The following is a 25,463-nucleotide window of genomic DNA, read 5'->3' as shown; positions in this document are numbered from 1 at the left end:
CCCGTGTCCCAGCAGATGTGGCACGATAAAGATCCCTCCCTGCTCAATGGCCATAAGCGCCGAGCATATGCCTAAATGTCACATTTTGATTCAATTTTCCTGTTAATTACATTCTCGTGAAAATGAATTTAACCAGCTCTGAAGCAGAAGCACAACCTTTCATCCTGAAGTTCTCTATATTTCCTTCCAGTTCATGACGTACAAGCTACCAACAAATGTATCCAAATAATATGCGCGCATCCTCATGTTGTGTAGATTGAATAATGACATCCACAATCACATTATATGGAAACAATGTCAAAGATATGAACACTGATGTAGGTGAATGAAACACGATATAAGCATACGGATGGAAATGTATTAATTTATCAAACTAGATAAACTCCCACGAGTATGGTACAATGCTGAGACAATACTCAATTTCTGCCACGTCTGCGGTTTTTTCTTCAACAAAGCAGCACTCCATGCTCATTCAATAGAATTGTTGAAAACATATTACCTAAATCATACTTTTATCTAATCTTATAAGTTTTGAATCAAAGTGATTTTACTCTTCTCGAAGTGCCGTTCTTTATTGAGATTTCTTTTTCACAAATCAAAGAACAACTTTTATAATAAGGAATACTGTAATCTTACGTTGCCTAACAGATACAAGGAATTCCTCAATACCTTTCAGTTTGTGAACACATGCCTTAAGAGTACTAAGGCTCCAACACGCATCGACAGATAAACAATTTGTCGACAAACGCCTTTGACAGTTTTTAACGTATTTGGGAGAAGTGTCATTTATCATTATCTGTGATTTAAATACGGTCGGTCGTGGACGCAGGGATTGTAGTGAAAGGATAGTGGTTGACGTAGCTCTGTCTAATGATAAGACATTAGGAGTTCACTCCGCATTGCTGAAAAGTTTAGGTAATTGAAATAATTTTGTATATGTTTAACAATATTTCATTGATCTTAATTTCTTGTATTGAATTTTTGCAATGATCTGCTATCAGGTTCTATTTTGCAAATATCGTACTTTGTCAGTCATCGGATCAGGAAAAAGAATGAACTATTTCTCCCCAAGCATATGATGAGAAAGGTTATCTTCTTGGTTGTATGCTTTATCAACTATCCCTTCATAAAACATATTCCTACGACATGAATGTGTGCATCAAAAGACATTTACAACATTTTACTGTATAGAAGTGTCATTAAGATGTGATTTCTACATGTAATAGTGTTCATGTGTGCGGTGGGGTTAGTGTGGGGACAGAACACTACTTGTGACGACATAGACCCCGATGTTTGCCGAACCTTCAATGCCAAAGTCAACGTCTGTGCTGATCCATGTCTCTCAAAACTGTGTCCTAGGACCTGCAATATATGCCGTAAGACGCCTAGATTGTTTTCCATGTATTATGATAAGTTTTTCAGTTGCCTTTACAGTAAGCCATCAGTTTGTATGTTTGTGATAAATGATATGTATGGTACATGTTAAGAACACTTTATTCAAAACACCGACTAACAAGGTAATGCAAGACAGACCCGGGCCATAGATTCACAAACCAATCTGAGAACGCAGAAGCACCATTGAAATATTTTATACGGAGATATTTTCACCCCATGTTAATTTTCGCCTGTCTACAATTTCTGACAATTTTGTCCCGTTTAATTTCGCCTAATAGATACAGTTGTATTAAAAGAGAGAAAACAGTGTCACCCAGTCTTAAATTTGATCATTGACAACGAGAGGGAATGGGGCGAAAATTGTTTTCCATTGTATATATCAAAATATATGAGAGCACATGATTAGGTATTCCCTGTAAACTATTGTTGCAGTTATTTGATTCGCAATTTCTAACGGAAGTTCAGATTGTTGTTGGGTTTTTTTCATGTTCGACCTTACACTCTCTAGTCATCCAAAATAAATAATATATATTAGAGACAACAAAACAGGTTGATTTGAACAAGTCATGCTTTATCTTGTAAATGTGATACAAGGTTTGGCAAGGTCCAAGGGGTCAGAATTTGTGTCATTAGAATTCATATTTTTGTACAATAGAAATCCTTGTGATTTTCAATTTAGGCTCAAGTGGGCTTTTCTAATCAAACTTATTCCGTTGTTTGTTGTCGTTGGTGGCGTCGGCGTCATCAATTTTTAACATTTTCATCCAGAATCACTGGGTTAATTTCATTCAAACTTGGCATTCAAACAAGGTATCCTTGGGTAAAGGGGATTCAAGTTTGTTCAAATGAAGGGTAACTGACAAATATGAAAAATCGGTGCATTTTTAAAAATCTTCTTAAGAAAACTGGGGAAGGATATCTTCCTTACATAGTGCAGATTTAAGTTTGTTCACACCATGACCCCGAGGGTTGGATGGGGCCACAATAGGGGATCAAACTTCAGTGATGTTTTTGGGCCAAAATGCCACCGATATTCGGCTGTTTCCCCTCACTAAAATTAGCTATGTTTTCCCAATTTTATATATATATGTTTTTCCCAATTTCAAATCTAAGGAAATTAGGCCATTTAAACAAAGGTAACCATATATTGCTGACAAAGAGTAAATACGTTTTTTCTTCAGTTTTATTCTCCAAACCACTGCACATGCAAAAGGTTTTGTAAAGAATATGTAAAACAATAGAGGCATCCATATAAGCAGATATGCAGCGAAATAAAGTTTCCAGATACACATTAAGCCATATTGTTGGCAATTTAGTTTGACCGCCATTATATATAGGGTCAGGCTAATAACAGGAAGTGCCCAACAGTATAGGGTTTTACTAAAATCCGAAACATACAAACAGGAGAGACATTCTGGAAACTTTATTAATATAATATTTACAATATTATGGGTACAAATGCTGGTGAATTCCTAAGTTATTATTTTGTTTATGAAATTAGACAATAAGTATCTCTTAGAAAAAGTAAATAATATATATACAAGGTGTGACTTCCAATACATATTTAATGTTAATTATGATTATTTTATGATTTTAAATCATATCTAAAATAAACCTCAAACCAAAAAATTGTTATTTGATTATTTAATGCATCTTTACCATTTTAATTTACTATGAATTATTTTTCCCAATTTGAGGAAAATGTCGCTAATTTTTCCCAATTCAAAAGGATGGGTGGTAGTTTGAAAAACAAAAAAAAAATCACCGAACTTTTACATACGAGTGTATAAGGAAACTCCTTAAAATCTTCTCAGAAAACCACTGGACCAGAAATGTTGAAATTTACATGATCTTGTTCGTCAATACTCCCTATCATTGATTCAAATGCTGTCCGACGTGTTTCATACCGATTGTTAAGCCGTTTTGGGCACACTGAATTTGACTACAGATAACTCTGTTCACCTGATCAGGATATAGGGCTCACGGCAGGTGTGACCGGTCGACAGGGGATTCTTACTCCTCCTAGGCACCTGATCCCACCTCTGGTGTGTCCAGGGTCCATGTTTTCCCAACTATCTGTTTTGTATTGTTTATAGGAGTTATGACATTGATCACTGTTCGTTATCTTCACCTTTCATGAAAGCTTTCAGACATATAGTAGATCCAGGTTTGTGCAATTCATGGTCGCCAGGTCTGGTTGGGGCCACAATAGGGGATCAAAGTGTTACATGCTGATAAATAGGAAAACTGTTAGAAAATGCATGCATCTCTTCAATTGTATAAACTAGGGCTTTCACATTTTGTAGATACATTATTTAGGGAAATAGCTTCCATGTGATGCAATGGTGTGTGATCTTATGACCAAGAGCTGGAAGTTTAACCTATCTTATTAACAATCTTACCAATACAATATGTCCTAAACTATTAAAGACAGATCTTTCATATATTGTATACAAATTTCATATAGCAATACCTTACATTTCATTTCATGATCTTGGACCCTGTGGCCTTGAACTTGGTGTTTTACCTACTTTTATATTTTGTGTATAGATTCTTTATGACAAGACCTTATACACAATGATGATTGATCTTTTGACCTTAGAAGTTTGACTTATTCTTTAGATATTTAAAAAACCTGACCTACCCACTTTCTCCTGATCTATTCAAGGTAGGACTTTCATATTTTTTATATAGGTTCTCTACGTTTCACCTTGACCTTAGATGTGGATCTACTTTTTAAATATCTGATCTATTCAATATATCCTGAACTAGTTAAGGTAGATCTTTCATATTTTGTATAATGACCTCTTATGGTAAGACATTTTCTTTCAGACTATGACCTTTGGCCTTGTGACCTTGAAATTAGACCTATTTTTAAGAAAACGTAATCTGTTAGATATCTTCAAAAATATTCTAGATGAGGCATTCGTTTTTATCACAAGCCCTTGTGATACAATCATATTTGATCTTGTGACCCTTACCTACCTTCCTTTTCTGTAAAAACTAAACTTAATCAACATCTCCTAAACTATTCTGGATGGAGCTTTCATATTCTGTATGTGGAATTCATACAGCAATGTCTTCATATCATACCATGATGTATGACCTTGTGATCTTGGTCATAGAACAGCAAGATCGTGGTAGTCATATTGGTGTTGATGCATCTCGGTGTTACGAGTATGAAAATTCAATTTCAATTATGTCATGGTCCTTTAGGGTTAGGTTGGGTCAAAAATATGAGGTCAAACCTTTCCATGAGAATAAAGATTGATAAATCAGATCTTTTAAAAACCAAAACAGCCGAACATTGACAAGTCCAAGATGACTCAGGTGAGCGATGTGTCCCATGAGCCTCTCGTTTTACTTATGATGTAAAAATGAAGATAGCAATCGGCGATCAATCTGATAAATACCACAAAAATACAGAAAATGAGAGATATGAGCAAACACTGGAAATAGCAGATGTGGGATCAGGTGTCAGGAGCGGTAACCCCCGTGGTGAGTCCTATATCGTGATAAGGTAAACGGAGTAATGCGAAGTCAAATCAGTATATTAAGAACGATTTACCAATGTGTATGAAATTCTTCATATACCATTTGACATAACAACAGGTTGTACTAGAAAATAATATAATTATAATGAACATATAATTTGCGAAATGCTGAATTTAAACGAGGCTGTTCAAACCCCAGTAACCTCAACTTGTGTGTTAGTGACCTGCCTCAATTTAAAAACTAACCATTTGCAAAAAATGCTCCCGCATATTGAATCAGTTGAGAAACATAAACATCGTTTGCAGTTGATTATGGATAAGATATCGATTATATGAAGACTTCTGTATGTGGTGTCTTCACAGGGATATGAAGTTATCAGATTGATCACTGGTCTTTATCAATAGATTAGTTACGTGGAAGCCGCTGTGAAGACGCTCATACAACGTAACTTGTGACGTAATTTGTGATATTGTGACGTTTAATCCACTGAAAATGCTCATACAACGCAAAATGTGGTATTGTGACGTTTCACACGCTGAAACCAGGGTACAGTGGCCTATTATATCAATAATAAGCAAAACCGAAGGTTAAGTTAATGTATGCATTGTATACTGAATAAGTATAAATCATCAATGGACATGTGAATAATTAAAATTTGAATTGTAAAATAATTTAACATAATGGTATTTAGATTTAGATTGAGAACAAAAAAATAATATTATTATTAATTTTAATGCCTCGTTCACACAAAGAATTTAATTCGCATTAAACGTAAGTTAATGCGAATTAAATCTGAACAGCGTTCACACGGAGATTTTAATGCGCATTAGTTTACTTCGAATTAATATTTACGTCGCAATTTAATGCGAATTAAAGTTACTTCGCATTAGCTCCGTAAGAAGGCTAGGCGAAACTAATTCGCATTAAATGTAAACGCATGCGTAATGGCCAATTTTGTGTCACATGCTTCATACCCGTGGTCAGCTATATATATCATTGTTAGTTTTGTGTGAAAAACTAATCAAAATTATAGTAATCACTAAAATACATGTACAAACAACATGTCATTAGATAATGTCTGACGTTAATATGTGCTCTGCATAGGCATTTTGAGTAATACAATATGGAAAGAATTGCTTTTAAAAACGACAAAAATGTTTCGATGATTTTCTCTTTTACATTTTAACAAATATGCTGCTTGATCATTATTGAATTTCTTTATACCATATGACGTCATGTATAGTAGACTTACAGTGTATATTACGTATTAGTAATTAAAAATTACGTCACAACAGTAGTCAGCGGAATGGTGAAAGAGACGTTCCGATGTTTTAACTGGGCTAACGAGGAAGCAATATATTGTCTAAAGTGAATGCTGGGAACATATAAAAACAAACATGACAAAACTCCGTTTAATTTAGAGATGCAATCGAATTTAATGCGCATTAGTTTATGTCGCATTAAATATTACTGCCGTGTGAACGCTATTTAATTCGAATTAATTTAATGCGCAGTATTTTACTTCGCATCAATTTAATGTGAAGTAAAATTTAATGCACATTCGTGTGAACGAGGCATGAGAAGTAAATTATATGTGTGAATTACAGTAACTAAACTCTTTTAAAGGTACAGTCAAGAGTGTAGAGTAACTGTCGCTATTCGATGGACCACCTTGGAAGTAATGCTTTGTTTGTTTGATATTCGTAGGTTTGGTTAACTATATATCATTAACCGATTGTTAACTGTATTATCTGCCATAATACTATCCATCTCATTGCGATCCAGCCTCGCCCTCCAACACCTCCCAAATGCACCAATATAGTGAAGTTGAAGTGTGTTGTATTAACATACATATGCTCCGTATGGGACGGATGGGTTGTCCCATGGTTTAAAAATAAATAAATATAGATAAATAAGGACCATCGTGTACCAACACGTCTGATGACTGTGGTACTGTCTTTTCATGGCCGGACACATACATGTGGTCGTATGTCATAAATCATAATGAAATAAAGAAGTAACTTATATTTATTAAAACTAAATAAAAAGTAGAAATCTTAATAAAATAAATTATATTTTTTAATTATATAATACTTTATCATACGAATGCAAAACCATGTCAACTACTGAAGGAGAACAAATCATGTTTATGCAATTCCAATACATTGTTGGATTGATTGATTGTATATACTGGTGCATCAAAATTGGTACCGTATACGTTTTACAATATTATCTAACGTTGCGCTTGAGACTTTTTCACTCATATGGAGACTTCACCATTACAAGTGATGGGCTGCAAATTGTAGGCCTATGCTCGGCACTTATGACCTTTGAGCAGGGAGGGATCTTTATCGTGTCACACCTGCTGTGACACGGGACCTCGCTTTTGCGGTCTCATCCGAAAGACCGCCCCATTAAGTCGACTATTTCGACAAGCAAGGACCACTGAGGACCTATTCTAACCCAGATTTCCACGGGATCACTTGGAAAACCTGGTCACAAAGCAAGATATTCAAAATGAGGAACTCCAGATTTTTGTTATGAATTCTAATGCATAAAAAATCCGTAAAAAGAAGGTTATGCACAGTACATGCGTAGACTCGTGCAAGAGTGAAAATATACTGGTCCAGCGAAGTTTGTCCGTTATTTTTCTGAGAAAGTAGGAAATATGATGAATTAAAAAACAATATGTAGCATTAGTTAAAGCACCAAATGGAGAACATTACACTGTTGTTTTATCGTTACCTTATTTAACAACGGGGTCCAGTTTTGTTAAGTTCATAATGTACACCGTAATCAAAATTATTTGAATAAACAAAATTATGAATAACGAATATGATTCTCCCTAAATGTCAATATTTTGTTTCCGAGGTTACACATGGATAATCAAAACAAGTGACTTTAGTTATTTAAACATTTTTTTCACGTATCTATTATACTAACAACACTCGTGCGGCTCTTCTTAAGAGCCATGAGAGGTATGATATATTAAATTGATCAAGTTATGAACCATCCTTTAATACAATAGGAATTTGAATTGTTCTTATCAAGGTCCACAAGGATATACTGTATAAAACTGTTACGTAGGTATCTTTATGTCGTGTAAACTCCTTTTATGATGAAACCATGACATCGAAACCCTATTTCGAGTTTTACATATGATTATTAATGACCATTTTGACAAAATGATGGACAAAATGGATGATATACGTATGATTAATGTGGTAACATTCTTATTGGCGTAGATTCAATTATCTTTATATTATCATCTCATAACCGAACCGGGGGTATATTGCTAGAAATGTATAAGTTGTGAATTCTATCGTCCTTATAACGATCTAGTATGGCCAATTTTCTAATCGACGCAGGCTAATGCCAAAAAAGTTTATGTTACAGGAGTTTGAACAGTATATCATTGAGTCAAACGTCGTCTGGCGTGTTTATTCCGATTGTTAGGTCATTCGTGGCACATTCTGACTACGGATTACTTAGTTTAACTGATCAAGATATAGGGTGTGACCGAGTGTGACCGGTTGACAGGGAATGATTATTCCTCCGAGGTACCTGATCCCAACTCTGGTATATATAGTAGTTATGATATTGATCATTGTTCGTTATATTCACCTTTACATCAATAACCAAACTTAGATGAGAAAAGTAAGAATGTTTACTTTCCCTTCGGTATTATCATTGAAAAGTTTAACATACATACTTAGAATCAATAGGTAAAGTGATAGATTTTCAATTTGCATATGTATTTTGAAACTTGAAAAAAATTCTAATAAGTAATAACTAATTGTATGCATTCTTTTTTTTCAAATCCCATTCAGCACGGAAATGCTACAGTTGTGACGCTGTTCCGTCTTTAAGTGATTGTAATACAACGCAAATATGTCCGGATGCAGATCACGTGAGATATTGATACAAATAATTATGACACAGAATGTAAAAAAAAAAAAATCAAACGTTCGTTGGAGCATTGTTAAATACAAAGTTTTAGGGAAATCACATGATGAATATTTTATTTGAAGTATTGTGAACTTAATTGCAAAATTTTATGTAATCATTCCGACGGAAACGTAACTTGATTGTAGAATCATTTTTATTAAAAGAATAAATTTGCTTTAATCAGAAATATTTTTTTTTAAATCCTAAAACATCGTAACGTTTAGGAACAATTTCATATAATACCGTTTAAAATGCTACACATTTTAATTTTTTTGAGGCTATGTTATTTTGAAGATTGGATGAGGAAACTTTAAAATTCAGTTACGTTTGAAGCAGCATTAAAGATTTATAAATTCATCACATTGATGTTTTCTTTTTGTTATAGGACTGTTTTGCTTATAAGGGTTTAACCTCTGACCTCGCGATTTCTTACAGGCTGGGGTGTGCTAAAAAGGATGTAGGTTCAAACTTATTTACTTGAATAACGTCGTTTAAAATTATTAACATTTTTTGACACTTGTAAACGTTGAACGTTCAAAATGTTAAACCACACTGTGGCTGTACATTTTAAAGGTGTGTACCAATTTGTTTGGCTCCCATTTGTCAAGCACAGCGCCACCATCTACCACGACTACAACACATGGTACGACTTAAACACTATCTCTTATTTACAATAAAAGATATCAGTTTTTTCCAGCTTTTATAGCATATAACCGACAACTAGTTCACCCGTATGACATTCACTGTTATCCCACATCTACAAAACATCGTTTTGAATTTCTCTCCAAAAGTTTCATTAGAGTATTTTCCTTCAAACAAATAAGTATTGTGTAAGACAATGGGGCTAAGAATCATATTCATTTGATATCAATTTAGCAATGTCCGGTGGATCCTCCTTCCTAATTGGCAGAAAAAAGAGACATAGTCTGAATGGTGGATGTTGCAGCTCTGATCTTTGTAACAAATATGAAACCAGCAAAAAGAAACGGCAGATGACGTCATTCGTGTCCATGTCAGCTGTTTGGGCCACTCTGACAACACACACTACCACATTAACACCAGGTATGCAAAACCATTCTTTATATTGAGATAATGAATTATATAGAATTATAAATGCTGTCTGACGTGTTTCATACCGATTGTTAAGCCGTTCTTGGCACACTGATTTTGACTGCAGATAACTCCGTTTACCTGATCAGGATATAGAGCTCACGGCGGGTGTGACCGGTCAACAGGGGATGCTTACTCCTCCTAGGCACCTGATCCCACCTCTGGTGTGTCCAGGGGTCCGTGTTTGCCCAACTATCTATTTTGTATTGCTTGTAGGAGTTATGAGATTGATCACTGTTCGTCATCTTCACCTTGCATAGAGGAAATCAGTCATCAATATTATAACACCTATAATGAATACAAAATAGATAATTGGGCAAACACAAACCCCTGGACAAATCAGAGGTGGGGTCAAGTACCTAAGAGGAGTAAGCATACCCTGTCGACCGGTCACACCCTATATCTTGATCAGATAAACGGAGTTACCAGTAGTCAAGATCAGAGTGCCACAAATGGTCCAAGAATCGGTATGAAACACGTCAGACAGAATTTTATCCAATGATAGGTTGTATTGGCAAACTAGACCGCTATAACGATATATAGAATTTGCGAAATGCTAATTTGAAACTAGACTGTTGAAACCTCTGAAATATTGACTTGTCTGTCAGTAACTTGCTTCGATTTAAAAAAATGAGCACACGCAGAACAAGCTGTTGCGTATAGAATCGGTTGAGAGACATAAGCACCACATGAAGGTGATAATGACAAATTGCTACATAAACATGGAAAGTCGACAATGGAGAGGGGCTGAAATCACCCCGTTTGTCATACAGTTCAGTTGTTAGTTTGCCGTAATATCTACGTTCCATAAAATATATAAGTATGAAGCAGAATTGGACGACTCTATGATGTCTTTTATTTCGAGTTCAAAGGGATATCGTATTAACATATGAATGAATGTCATCATTTTTAATAGATAAAACGTTGTCGATATATTTAAGTGTCGAATTGAAAACCACAGCAAGAGCTATTTTCTTCTCACATAGAAGTTGTAAAATAAATTCTGCTTCATAAGAATATAAAAACAGATCAACTAAAAAAAGGAGCATAATTCGTGCCTATGGGATTCCAACAGACTGTTGTTAGACCTGATCACCAAAGACTACGGAGATATTGTCAATGAGGAACTCCAGCATATTTTTAATTTAAGCATCAGAGTACTTGTGCGTGGAATCAGAGTTGTGTATGACAAATAGGAATTAGAATATTTGCAATCCATTCTTATCAATAATTCTTTTCCACTTTGAAATAAGATTGTACAATAGCTTTGATGATATCTTGATTTTTCTATACTAATATACCCGAGGGATTTATCATCTCGTAATTTCCCAGGAAACATCACCCGCGATAAAATATGTCTCGCGTTTATCTTTATGTTGCTAAAATACATGCAAAGACACTTGCTCACCAGGTCATTCATGAATTTATTTTCTATCGATTTGACGTTCCTAAGTCATTTCCCGATAATATGTACTCGTGTAAAATAAGGAATCTATGGTATGTTCTTATGAATATACATACATCTGTTGTGTTTCTAGAGCGTGCTTTCTATTGATTAGACATCACAGCTGCCTCACCATATAATATACCACTCAGAAAGGCACGTCTATTTCCAGGTTGCCATGATATTGACACATTGTCTTGTCAAAAGCTCGCCCACCTCAAAAGGGACTTATGCAGCGATGACTGTTTGGTTAAGGCATGTCCACGAACATGCGGAAAATGCTGTTAGTATGAAATTCCGAATCATATACGTTTATTACACCAAAACGGCAAAGTCGTAGAAAAATGGTATGAAATGAAAGGATGCAATATTTGTTAAAGTCTTTCAAAAGATGATAATATTTTTGCTGCAGACAATTTAATTATCAATGAAAAACAATCCACTGTTACAGCCGAATGTTATTCCTGTGCCTTTGTGCAAAGCCCAGAAAACTGCACCAGTACATCTGTTTGTCTTCCAGCCGAGGTATGTCTCTAAATATCACATGTTCAGAGAACAATCTTCATAGATAATTCATTTTTGTAATATACTTTTCCGTATCTACAACAACTATCAAATTTAAGTCCACATGAAAAAAACACCGCTGTCTGTGTTACATACCCATTTCGTTACTGTGGAAGCTCTCGTGGGGATCCGGGTTAGAATAGGTCCTCAGTACCCCTTGCTTGTCGTAAGAGACGACTAAATGGGGCGGTCTTTCGGATGGGACCGCACAAACTGAGGTCCCGTGTCACAGCAGGTGTGGTACGATAAATGTCCCTCCCTGCTCAATGGACATACGCGCCGAGCATAGGTCTAAATTTTGCAGCCCTTCACTGGCAGTGGTGACGTCTCCATATGAGTGTAATATTCTCGAGAGGGACGTAAAACAATATTCAATCAATCAATAAAACATTTAGTATTTCAACTTCTCTACCTAGATCGTAGAACCGCGGCTCTGCAGATAATTCGTTTTTTCTCTCACAAGTGTCAGCATTTTCTAACCTTTCCTGAAAGAGTTTGATATTGCGAATCATTAAAAGATAACTGTATTCATATATTGACAGAAATGTTTTGCTATGGAGGAATATCTGGATAGTGGAAAACTTGGATATCGTCTGGGATGTCTTCATGAAAATGTGAGATGCATTTCTATCTATTCTAGAAAACCGTCTTTATACCTCTAGTATTTCCAGGGGTCCGTGTTTGCCCAAATCTCTATTTTGTATTGCTTATAGGAGTTATGAGATTCCTGTTCGTTATCTTTCCATTTCATGGTGATAGTAGAACAAATGGTCAACATTACTTTCTTTGACTGAGTAAGTAAGTTATGTTCTCTATTAAAGATCGTTTAAACATAACAAAACGCAAACCATGACTTTATGACACATAACACTTTCGAATGTAAATCACATGTGATACATGTATGTGTCAATCAATGGTATGCATTGTAAATAAGTCTGCTGTTCTCGCTTATTATCTAATAGGAACAATGACCTCTGTTGTTACAAGGATAACTGGGATGCTTATTAGAGATAGATGTGTGCGTAAAATGAATGTTTCAAGGAATTTCCAGCGATAATGACTGACGTACATCTATGACCACTGTGGAACAAAAAAAAATATATCAAACATGTCCTAAAAAGCATTGGTATACAGTTGCGAATTAAGGTAATTCCCCATACCACGTCAAATAACGTTAGAAACGTTATTCACGAGTCACGAACGTTATAACACATTCAACGAACCCGATGGCATTTTGGTGAATTTTGTAGATCGTATTAGGACTGATTGTTTGAAAGCAAATAACAAAAATTTAGAATTAAAAACAACATACATTGTACGAATTGCAATAATACAAACAAGCCGGTTTTATACAAGACAACGTTCGGGAGAGAAAATGCTTATAGTTACATTTATATACATCGCGAAGTCGTAAATTCTCCATACACATTGCGTTGTGACACAGTCGTTTAGTAATTCCCGTGAGATTTCTGCATATATTACAGATTATGATGTTAAATCGTGTTGCCAATTTTCATTGTATCTATTGTAGGCCATTTTTTTGGTGTGATTTCTGATAGTTAATGACGGATAGAAATATCGAATCTCCTATTCAACAAAATGCATTTGTGTGCTACATGTACTGACAGTCATATATTTTTGTTATGTTTTCCTTATAATTTATTTAAACCTGAAAGAATACGATTAATGTCGTCAAGATCTAAATAGAATATATGCATAATCTAAAGCTATACTGACATTGTAACCCCCCCCCCCTTCCCCTCGCAATTCTCTAAATATTTATTTACACGACAAAAATCGCTTTTTGGGCCCTCCGAATCCATAATAAATGTGCATATACATGAACATGTATGTCCATATCTCCGTTGTGTCTAATGATTTCAGGGTGTTCAATTTAGATCAGACGCTGACAGATTTATCACATATGTATAGGACCTATCTCTATGTCTAGGTGTCGTACGTTTGTGCTCTTGTACATACAGTATAGATCATGGGTGTTGTAATGTAATTTTCTTTTTCTGGCCGGACATGACCTTTACATGACCTTTTTTACATGACCTTTTTTTGATTAAAACGTCTCGGAATGTACGCGATAGTTTCATGTCGTTAAGACTCGCATCGCATGGCTGTGTCGTATTGTTAAAAACTAGCAGAAAATAAAAAATATTAAAATATTCGAATTTCCCAAAATTTGTAACTTTAGCATAGGTTAGCATTCTCTGAATGAGCGTTAAAATGTACAACTCATTCTGATCTACATAACTTTGTTCCAACTAGATCTGCCGACATAATTTTATTTTTTCATCTATTGTGACGTCATGTCAGTGTTCATATGACGTAGGATATGGATTTAGTAAGCTCCATAGTAAAGTTAGGATTTTTCTAATTTCAAGCCCGATCCCTAAAACTTACGGCAATCAATGAAAATAGTTTTTAGCTAATTGAAGCTTTAATGTTTTAAACTGTTTTTCAAAATCCACCTGTAATATTTCTTGAAATGGTAATATAATAATGTAAATGATGAATGAAACATGTTTGCAGAGATAGGAATTTTAGACACCATTTTCCAATATGCGTTTTTTCAAGGTTTTTAACCTAGAGGGGTCATTGGGCTCTCAAATTATCCGATACCCTATGTACTTCTTATATCAAATGATTGCTGGAGTGTAAAGGTAAAACATATTGAAATGTTTAAAAAATCTGAAGGTTTTTGAAAACACAATTTTCCAGGTATGGTAGGCTATGATTAGTCAAAATTTGACCACTATACGTGCATTTTCATCACCTTGAAACCAAGAGCATAGTTCAGTAGATGAAAAATTATTGAAAACAGTCAAATGCAATACATTTTCTTCAATTCATATGAAAGAAACATATTTCTATCGTTTAAATAAAGACAGTGCCTTAAAATGTATGTATATTAACACTGCTTGTTTTAAAGTGATGTGTTCTATTTTTAGAAGTGGCTGTACTCTGGGAAAGGCCGTTAAACATATTTTTCTTCGGATTTTGGTCAATATACATCCTCGACAAAATACATGCAAATGCTGATAGAAATCTGTAGGTTTTTCAATATTAAGATGTGGTATGGGGAATTACCTGAAGTGAATTTTAGAGACATATTTCACTAGGTCTGCGAAAAGTTTCATCAAAGTGGAGGTAAAGTTTTTGGTCGAAGGAGTGATCATGTGGCGTTGACTTTAGGTGGAAATTGTTGTAGTGGGGACCTATGCAACCATCACCCGCTCGTCCACACCACCACCACGACGCATGCGCCAACTCACACTACAAAAATGTTAAATACTATTCCACAAGGTGAGAGAAAACATTCACAACATTTCACTTTTTCAACAAGGTGATAGAAAACCATTTCCATTCTGTGGTTTCTTCCACATTTAGAGGGGGCCTCCGTGGCCGAGTGATTAGAGCATCTCGCTCAAAATCACACTGTCTCTCACCTCTGTCGAGGCGGGTTCGAATCCCACTCGCGTCGGTAAGTGTGAAAGTTACCCAGTTTACTTTCGGAAGGTCGGTGGTCTCTTCCCAGACACAATGTATCTGGGTTCTCTCCTCCAACAATAAAACTGGGCGCCACCATATGACTGAAAAATTGTTGAGTGTGACGGAAAACATCAATCAATCAACCTGTCAAGCAATCCACATTTAGAACAAAACACTCAGACAGACAATTTTCCCCCACAAAACTGATCCTTATCGTTGATCGATACAAACCTTATGATTGTGTGACGGTTTCTGAAATATTGCCCCAAACAACAACAAAAATCTTGGTCAACATGCGTCAACTAAGTTAAATTTATGCACATCAAAATTGTGGATGTTTAATTACGGTTGGAGCACATGATCTATATTTTCAGCGGCAAAATAGTTTGGGGGATGAAAAAACACGGTTTGTTGAAAGAAAACGGTGGAAAATAACACTTATTTATAATGTGCTACATAGTTAAATCACTAATAGAAATATTACTTTATTGCATGGGTAGGACCACGCTAGGGTGGTAGTGTCACTAGTCGTTGGAATCGAAAATCGCATACATAAATGTTTTTTTTTCATTAAAGGCTCTCATTCTTTATTTGATTTGATTTTTTAGTTGTTGTGTTGTAGATGCATGTGTTTATTGGCCAGGCTACCACTGCCCTAAAAGCTTTTATCTTGTGAATGGAAAGTGTCTCATGATTGGGACGAATGAAGCACCATACGAGTTATCGAAGGTAATACTTTCAAAGGTATTTTAGTGCTGATTGATGCCTACTTCGGCCCATGCATGCACTACATCCATTGTTAGTTTGCAAACAATGTCAATTATTGCAGTTTTTTAGAAATATAAAAATGATGCTGTGATAGATGTCGTGATTATTATCTATTCCTTCTAACTAACTTCCGGAAGAGGACTACATATATAATTCAATTTAAATTGAGGGTATGAATGCAACAAAGTTCATATAAAAACTTTTCCCTACTACTTATTATCAAAGTTAAACGATAATAAATCCTACTACCGGGTACGTAGCGTTAAACTTCAGTTTTATTTTAATAAAAAGAGAGAACTAATGAAATACAACTTTCATTTTTAGAGAATTTGCCAGAACCATTGCTCAAGACTAATGGAAAATATTTCTATACGTGACGCTATGAGTATTCGTCATTTGACGGATCAGGTCATACCTCGTAAGTTGATTGTGAATTCTATTGATTTGTTTCTCGCAAGTTGCTGTCCTTATGCAAGGTGCAGATAACGAATAGTGATCAATCTCATAATTCCTTTAAGAAATAGAAAAAAGAGAGATGGGCAAACACGGACCCCTGGACACCCCAGAGGTAAGGTCAGGTGCCTAGGAGGAGTAAACATCCCCTGTTCATTCTAGTGAGTTAATCATCTAGATATTAATAATATCTTCCATGTACGTGGACAGTCGATATACTATCCGAATACTACTGATTCGTTCTAGTAAGTATTTATAATTGTTTTTGTAAATTGACAGTCCAGGGTTCGTGTTTGCCCAACTCTCTATTTTGTATTGCTTATAGGAGTTATGAGATTGATCAGTGTTCGTCATATTTACCTTTCACTGTCAACATACTGTCTGCATGCTACTAATCTGTTATAGTGAATTGATTGCCTAGATACTAATAATCCCTTCCCCGTATATATCTAGATAGATAGATACTAATAAGTCGTTTTTGATAATTTGATTAACTATCACTAGTTTTGTTCAAGTGAGCTGATTGTCTACGTCACAGTCAACCAGTTGTTTGGGCTTTTGCTTCGTAAAAAGAAAGTCGTGAATTCGAGTCTCGCTTGAACCATGACCTCTACGAACCTAAGTCGTAAACATAGATACATTGTAACCATTGTTCCTTCGTCAAACGTTTGGTAATTAAAAGTAAGAGGCATGGATCTTTTGGTTATAACATTAAATAAAAATTGGCGACAATGTGTTCCAACAGGCGATAAGACGTTAAAGAACTTTCACTACTACAACCCTGAGGGCTACGCATAGGTCTAAAGGTCTGTGATACATGTTGTATGTCACCTACAGTTGATAATGTCGTAAAACATTAATTTTGTTTTCGTACTTCATAGTCAAAAATATTACCTATTTTCCCTGATTCTTCGATTCTACTAAATTTTCGCTAGTGCATTGGATATCTAGCTTAGTAAATTTAATGTGCAGCTACTAACAATTTCTTTCTTGTATGTTGAAGTTCTTCCTTGGAAGTCGATTGCATGAATATGTTTATTTCTCCGTATTTTAATTCTGTATGGACAACTGCAATCGTTGCAGTGGCGTTCATTTATTAACGTTTAGTATGTTGGATATTCTAAATTATTTCATAATAGAACGACGTTTCTATGCCTTTGATACAATTGCTCTCATTCTAGTAAAATCATTGTCAAGATATTGATATCCTCTCAACAAGTTCCCGGTACGTTAATTGCCGAAATGGTATTGATTTATTTCTGATAGTTGATGTTGTATAATTTCCATAACTCTTTCACCTCTTCACCATTTCAAATTTGCGAAACCAACTGTACACCAAATGTTTAGCAAGGTGAAAATAACGAACAGTGATCAATCTCAAAACTCATGTGAGGGATTCTAAAAAGAGAGTTTGGGCACACACGGATCCTTGAATATACCAGATGTGGGATCGGTGGCCTAGGAGGAGTCTCCATCCCCTATCGACCGGTCATACCCACTGTGAGTCATACATATTGATCAGGATGATGGGGCAATCTGCAGTCAAAATCAGTGTGCAAAACAGGTTAACAATCGGTATGAAATAGGTTATACAGTATTTGACCCAATGACAAGTTGTACTGGCAAACTAGATCGTAATAACGACCGTAAAATGTACGAAATGCTTACTTTAAATGATACTGTTGAAACCCCCGTAATATCAACTTTTTTGTCAGTAGCCAGTCTCGATATTAAATTTGATTAGAGGTAGAATAAGCTGTCACAGATCGTCAAATTGTAAGAAACTGACAAACTTTACAATATTTACAATACTTTTTCTTCACTATTGTATATGCTATATCTTTAGTGATTACACTTGTACGTTGGGTCTATCATCAATATCATTCAAGAATACATACTCTATCGTTACACACTAATTTACCATTTACGTGCACTACGTACATTTTATAACTCCATTGTAACTTTAATACTTTGGTTTTACATTTTACAACTACTTTTGTACATCACATATTTTCCTACATAATGTATGTACACTATACACAGAACCACACATACAGGTTATACAGTATGACAAACGGGATGAGTTCAGCTTCTCCGTCGTCAACTTCCCATATTTATGTAGCAATATTCCATTATCACCTGCATATGGTATTTATATATCTCAACTGATTTGATATGCAAGAGCTTGTTCTTCGTATAGTCAGGTTTTAAATCGAGGTAAGCTATTGACAAACAGGTTGATGGTACATGAGTTTCAACGGTCTCGATTGAAGTCAGTATATCGCAAATTCTATGGTCGTTATAACGATCTAGTTCGTCAATACAACCTATAATTGGGTCAAATGATGTCTGCCGTGTTTCATACCGACTGTAAAGCCGTTCTTGGCACATTGATTTTGACTGCGGATAACTCCGTTTACCTGATCAAGATATAGGGCTCAAGGCGGGTGTGACCGGTCAACAGGGGATGCTTACTCCTCCTAGGCACCTGATCCCACCTCTGGTGTGTCTAGGAGTCCATGTTTGCCCAACTATCTCTTTTGTATTGTTTATAGGAGTTATGAGATTGATCACTGTCCATTATCATACAGAAAATACGCATATGTGGACACCCAAACATTTGATAAACTTTCTGCAATACATTGCCTTAGCACAAAACGATCGCAATTCCATAATTGTTTCAATAATTGAAAATAGCAACGTTTTATGGACCGACTTTCGCTCTCATTTCACTTACAACTTGACTAAGAGGGTTTAATTATTTATCAACAAATTTACACTTAAAAGGTCTTATCTTTACTCTGTGACTTTTCAGTTTATTGAACGTAAATTCTGAAACATTTACATGATCTTTCAAATGACTTTGAAAATGCGGCAATGTCCTGTAAGTACCGAAAAAGTAAAAGTCCAGATTCTATTCATCTAAAGAAACTTCCACTAATCTTCGAAAACCACTCAGGCCATATCAACGACCAATGGAATGCAAATAAATTCTTACAACCCATGAGCCCAACCCGGAATACTCTCTCAAGTATATCTTAACTTGATAGAAGCCTTGTGCCAAATCCGAAGTGGAAAGTGTTTAGCACAATGACGATCGTCACAAACTTTGACAACTGTTTCGAGCTCACAGTCGTAGCAATGAGGGTTCGTCAACATGACAATGCCTGTCGTGACATGGAGCCTCCGTTTAAGGTCTTTAGACCTGTGATTTTCATTTCTAAATACCAAATATTTGTGGAAGAAGCAATCACTAGGCCTACACATCATTACGACTTATGTTTGACACGGTCATGATACGAGCGTGGCTCGAAGTCACGACCTCCCGGTTGCGAAGCGAACGCTCTTTAAGAGCTACCATAACCGGTTGTAAAAACCCAATTTTGAGTTAACACCCCCTAATTTGACCTGTATGGTGATCAATGGTAGGCAGCCTGTCAATTAAACATTTAACAATGGATCTCAGGTGGAGTGACATCTGCAGAAACTGTGGTCTGGAGGGACCCCAGAGAGGTGTTTTGATAACAATAACAACCAATAATTACCGGTATTCTATAGATCTTGAGGAAGCTCTGTATACCTGAGTTTTTATAGCATAGACCTGTGCACAACTGCCATTTTCTCCTGATTTAAAATTTTAAAAAAGACCCCTAAACAATCCAATTTTAATATATATATAATTGTATTTTCCCCATTTATACATATATTATAAGTTACACAGTCAGAAATCAAACAATAATTTCCACATTACTTTTTATATGTTACAACTTATTGCAATAATGTATATTATCAATTTATGATACTTCTATAATGATAAAGAAATTATTCATTGAGTCAATGACTGAGAGTAAGAGAGAGAAAGAGGGAGTGGGTGTAGACTGTGTGTCCCCTACCATTAGGAATAAAACTATTATACAATCACTATGACCACAGAAACTTTGCAGACACTCCTGAGACATGTTCTGTGTATATCAAAACTACATACAACACCATACTCTCTTGGCCATGTAATTTCCACGTGAATAACAATGGCCATAGATGACCTCCGCCAACAACCAGTGATCCATGACGAAACCGTACGGTATGGGGGGGGGGGGGTTAATCCGCAGTTGTATCTACAGCAATGGAAGGAATTGTGCCAATTTGAATTATACTATACCTTGCTGCAATAGTGTTCTGAATATGACTTCACTTCTTCCATCTGATTTGGAAGAATTTTTCTATTAAATTGTTTCACTGGAATATTATATGAGTTTGTATTTGAACAGTATTTTGTTGATATATATATGCTACTCAAAATTTGATAAGGATCATAGATATTTTTCTGTTTAAAAAATTAATAACTGCATAACTGGCAATATTGTGTCCAAGTGAAATCAGAAACATCTTCAACAAACTTGCACGTGCATTTCATGCCATGGGAAATGCGTTTCTCATCACAGTTTATGCTTTTGCTACCATTGCACGATTTTCACTCAGGCATCGGTGTCTGATTCTTTCGAAAATTTCAAACTCACTTGAGTGTTTACACTACATTTATCAACACAATGCCCCCTCAACGTGTAAGGCATTGCCTGACGACAGGCCAACTAGGCAAATGTATTGGAATGCTTGACGCTGACTATTCACAATGTGACGTTGCAAATGCACTAAACGTCAGTCAGAGCGTAGTAAACAGGGCCTGGAACCGACAACAAACTTTTGGTAGTCGTCAGAGGTCGACAACCCAACGCCAAGACCATTTTGTGGCTCTTCAGGCACGACGCCATCCCTTCTGGACAGCAACCAGCCTACGTAACGACCTCCTGAACGCCTCGGGGGTAAATGTGTCCACTCAGACGATACAGAATCGGCTTCACAATGCAGGTCTCAACTCGAGAAGGGCCTCTGTTTGAGTCTCTCTGATTGTTCGACATCAGCGGGAGCGATTGGACTGGGCTGAAGACCATGTCACTTGGACACATAACTATTGGGTTCAAGTTCTGTTCATCGATGAGTCCAGGTATTGTTTGGACTTTACAGACAGGAGGTACCGAATGTGACGACGACAACGTGAACGTTTTCATGATGCCAACATCAGTGAACATGACCGTTATAGTGGTGGTTCCATCATGTCTGGGGTGGAATCAGCATGGGGTAGAAGAACAGATCTTCATGTCCTGGAGAGAGGAACAATGACGGGGTGCGGTACCGGGATGAGATCTTCGATGTTTACGTCAGACCCTACGCTGGTGCTGTTGGCCCTGAGTTCATCTTGATGGATGATAACGCCCGTCCCGATCGCGCCAGGGTGGTGGAGCAGTACCTTCAGCAGGAGACAATTGTCCGTATGGACTGGCCAGCGCGCTCGCCGGACTTGAACCCGATTGAGCATGTATGTAACATGCTGCAGGTTGCCCTTTCACGCCGTAGAGCACAACCCACGTCTTTGGCAGAGCTCAGGAACGCCCTCGTGGAAGAGTGGAACAACTTTTCCATTGGAAACATCCAGGTGCTTATTGACAGCATGACTCGACGTTGTCAAGCCGTCATTGATGCAAGGGGAGGCCATACCCGGTATTGACACTTCATCGACTAAGTGTAATGATGGACTATCCCCAAAAACTGTGTAATTCTTTCTCTGGTTTGTTCTTAACTTTTTGTAATGAAATGCATGTTGGTGTTGTTATCAGATTTCAAGCATTCTGTATTGATAAAAGTTCTTGCCGTTCATGAAATTTCATTCATAACCTGAGTAAACACGTTTCTGGGTCAAATTTATGTCTTTTGTTATGTTAGTGGTAAATTACACACATATAACCTAGTGATCCTGATCAACATACATATATATGATTGGGCAGCAGGCATCATGCCTATATAAGCCTTTTCAATGGGCTATGGATTAGAAAATAATAGAACTTTACCAATATAATGTATGAAAAGGTAACAACCGATAAAGGAGTGATTGAGGGAAACAGAAATACAGTTAAACAATGTGTCATCGTCGCTTTACTTTTTCCAAAAGTATTTGAAAATATCAAATATTCAAAGACGAAGAAACTATTCTCATGAATGTTTTGGAAAAGGTAAATCACAGAAATACATAGATAGCATACCCTGAATGTATATGGTAGGGGATGCTTACTCCTCCTAGGCACCTAATCCCACCTCTGGTGTGTCCGGGGGTCCGTGTTTGCCCAACTATCTATTTTGTATTGCTTATGGGAGTTATGAGATTGATCACTGTTCGTTATCTTCACCTTGCATGGTAGTGACACATTCGATCCCGCGTCACCGTCAGAAGGGGTCGCTGATTGGAATAAAAAAGAAAATGTATAAACATGTCGAAATTGTTGAAGAAATATTTCATACTGCTCTGACATTTTAACAGTCAACAATTGCTATGAAGGAGAAACTTAAAACATATCGTGCCACAACATATGCCGGTAGTGGTGTAAGGTTGATATTAAGACGATTCTGTACTTTCTCATTCACAATAACTTCATAGTCGTTTGTGATCATGTCTTTCAACATTGTGTTAAAATTCCCATCCATAGGCACGAATTGCGTTCCTATATGAGCTTACATGTTTGGTATTACGGAGCAGAATTTATTTGAAATTTCTTAATGAAAAGAACCAATCTTTTGCTGTAGCCTTCGTGTATAAACATTTCATTCATATCTCGATCTGATATATCCAGTGAACTCGAAATAAAGACAATACAGTCTGTCACATCTGTTTCTTACTTAGATATTTTATCTAACATAAGTGTTCACAACAAACTAACAACTCAACTTTATAACACACGGGATGACTAACTTCCAATCGTCAGCTTCGAATATTCCATTATCACCTGCATGTGGCGTTTATGATTCCAACTCTATTACATATTCTAAATATGATTAATTTTTAAAGAGAGGCAGACTAAAAACAAATTGTTTAAAGACAATGTAGAATTTCGCAAAATTGTAAAGTTGTTATAAGGCACCCTACCATATTCTATACCAATCACCACACCATTCTTTGCATGCTGGTTTTTGACTAGGATTACTTCGTTTACCTCATCAAGATAGAGGTCTACGGCGAGTGTGGTCGCTCAGAAGGAATGCTTACTCCAGCTAGGAACCTTATCACACCTCTGGTGTTTCCAGGGGTTCTTGTTTTCCCTGGTCTTTATTTTGTATTTTCTAAAGGATTTTAAATTGATTACCGTTCGTTATTTTGATACTTTGTTTTCGTTTTCTAAATATTCTACCATACTTATGTTATCCGTCCTTTATAACCAAGGTATGAAGATAGATGTTTGAATTTTTTTAGTTAAATAGTGGTTGTTATTTCATCATCATTTATTATCATTATAGATGTGCCACATGAAAGGCGACTGTTAAGAGTCGGGATCCATACCGATCATCATCACCTGGTTTGGGACTATTCAGGGCATGTAGTTCAAGGTCTGGCGAACCATGTTGACGACAACACTTGTGTCATCCTTCCGTTCAACTACCACCACCATGACTACCTGAAGTTGGATAACTGCTCTCATTACCGTTATTTTATTTGTGAAGCACAATTTAAATAAACCGTTTAACTATTCATTGTTTAATCTCTTTTTATATTATACGGTACAAATCACCATGAATATATATAGGATATCTATGTTTTCAATAATCGCAGATAATGGGACCATGGTATATACCATATGAAAATGTATGCTGCATAGTCTGTGTCAATGTATGCTGCATAGTTTGTGTCAATGTATGATGCATAGTCTGTGTCAATGTATGATGCATAGTCTGTGTCCTTATTGACATGTCTGCCTCCTACCTTCTAAATTAAAAAAAATGAATCTACTTCTTACATGTGGATTATTTTTACTTTCTTTCAGTTATAATGTGATTTGAATATTCAAAAAGTAATTTTTATCGTCATAATCGTCCTCTTGATAGTAGTAGTAGTATTAGTAGGAATAGTAGTAAAAGTAGTAGTAGTAGTAGAAGTAATAGTAGTAATAGTAATGGTAGCATTTATTGTAGTAGCAGTAGTAGTAGTGATAGTAGTAGTAGAAGTAGAAGTAGTAGTAGTTTAGTAGTAGTAGTTATTGTAGTAGTAGTAGTAGTAGTAGTAGTAGCGGTAGTAATAGTAGTAGTAGTAGTAGTAGTAGTCGTGGTAGTAGCAGTGGTAGTAGTAGTAGTAGTAGTAGTAGTAATAGTAGTAGTAGTAGTAGTGATAGTAGTAATAGTAGTAGTGGGGTTTATAATAATGATTGTAGTAGTAATAACAGTTGAAAGGTAATATCAGTCCTAGTAATATAGATACGTCATATATAGTAGTTGTTGTCGTAATAATATTTGGGTTTGTAGTGAAGCCGTATCAGTAACAGTAGTAGTAATAGTACCATAATATTGAAATTAGGAGGAATAATAAAGGTACAACCTGCTTTTGTAGTTAAAGTGTTAATACTAGCAATCGTGTAAAAGTAGCATTACTTGTTTTTCTATTTGATCATATGGATAAGTAGTTTGCTATCTCACAACATTATCAAAGATGAGAGTTAGTACCAGTGAACACCATTATGTCCAGTAAATGTAAAGTGAAATAAATTTCAAAATAGTATATCTACCGGTATTAAGCTGAATGAACCAGTCACTATAATGAAGGAGCCGATTTATCGATTTATACGCTTACATACATCGCTAAAATGCAAATGATGAATTCTTCAAAACCATGCTTCAGCTTTAGACACATTTGATATTTCATTCAATGGGTCGAATGAATATGAGTTACCGTACCTATACTGGATTCCTA

General features: G+C 35.9%; 1 protein-coding gene across 1 annotated transcript; it reads left to right on the top strand.

Annotated features, from left to right (window-relative positions):
• Positions 1–1,219: 1,219 nt before the first annotated feature.
• On the top strand, positions 1,220–24,237 carry LOC125676689 (uncharacterized; the record flags this gene model as incomplete). Its single annotated transcript, XM_056160773.1, has 12 exons — positions 1,220–1,376; positions 8,721–8,800; positions 9,224–9,295; positions 9,412–9,481; positions 9,715–9,900; positions 11,565–11,675; positions 11,844–11,917; positions 12,499–12,570; positions 15,088–15,271; positions 16,080–16,186; positions 16,550–16,643; positions 24,020–24,237. Coding segments are annotated over 12 exons (1,425 nt in total), but the record flags the coding sequence as incomplete, so codon positions are not given.
• Positions 24,238–25,463: the final 1,226 nt, after the last annotated feature.

This window comes from Ostrea edulis, chromosome 3, assembly GCF_947568905.1.
Source record: "Ostrea edulis chromosome 3, xbOstEdul1.1, whole genome shotgun sequence".
Taxonomy (NCBI): domain Eukaryota; kingdom Metazoa; phylum Mollusca; class Bivalvia; order Ostreida; family Ostreidae; genus Ostrea; species Ostrea edulis.
Note: the sequence above shows the minus strand (reverse complement) of the source record. Positions and strands in the feature narration are given on the sequence as shown.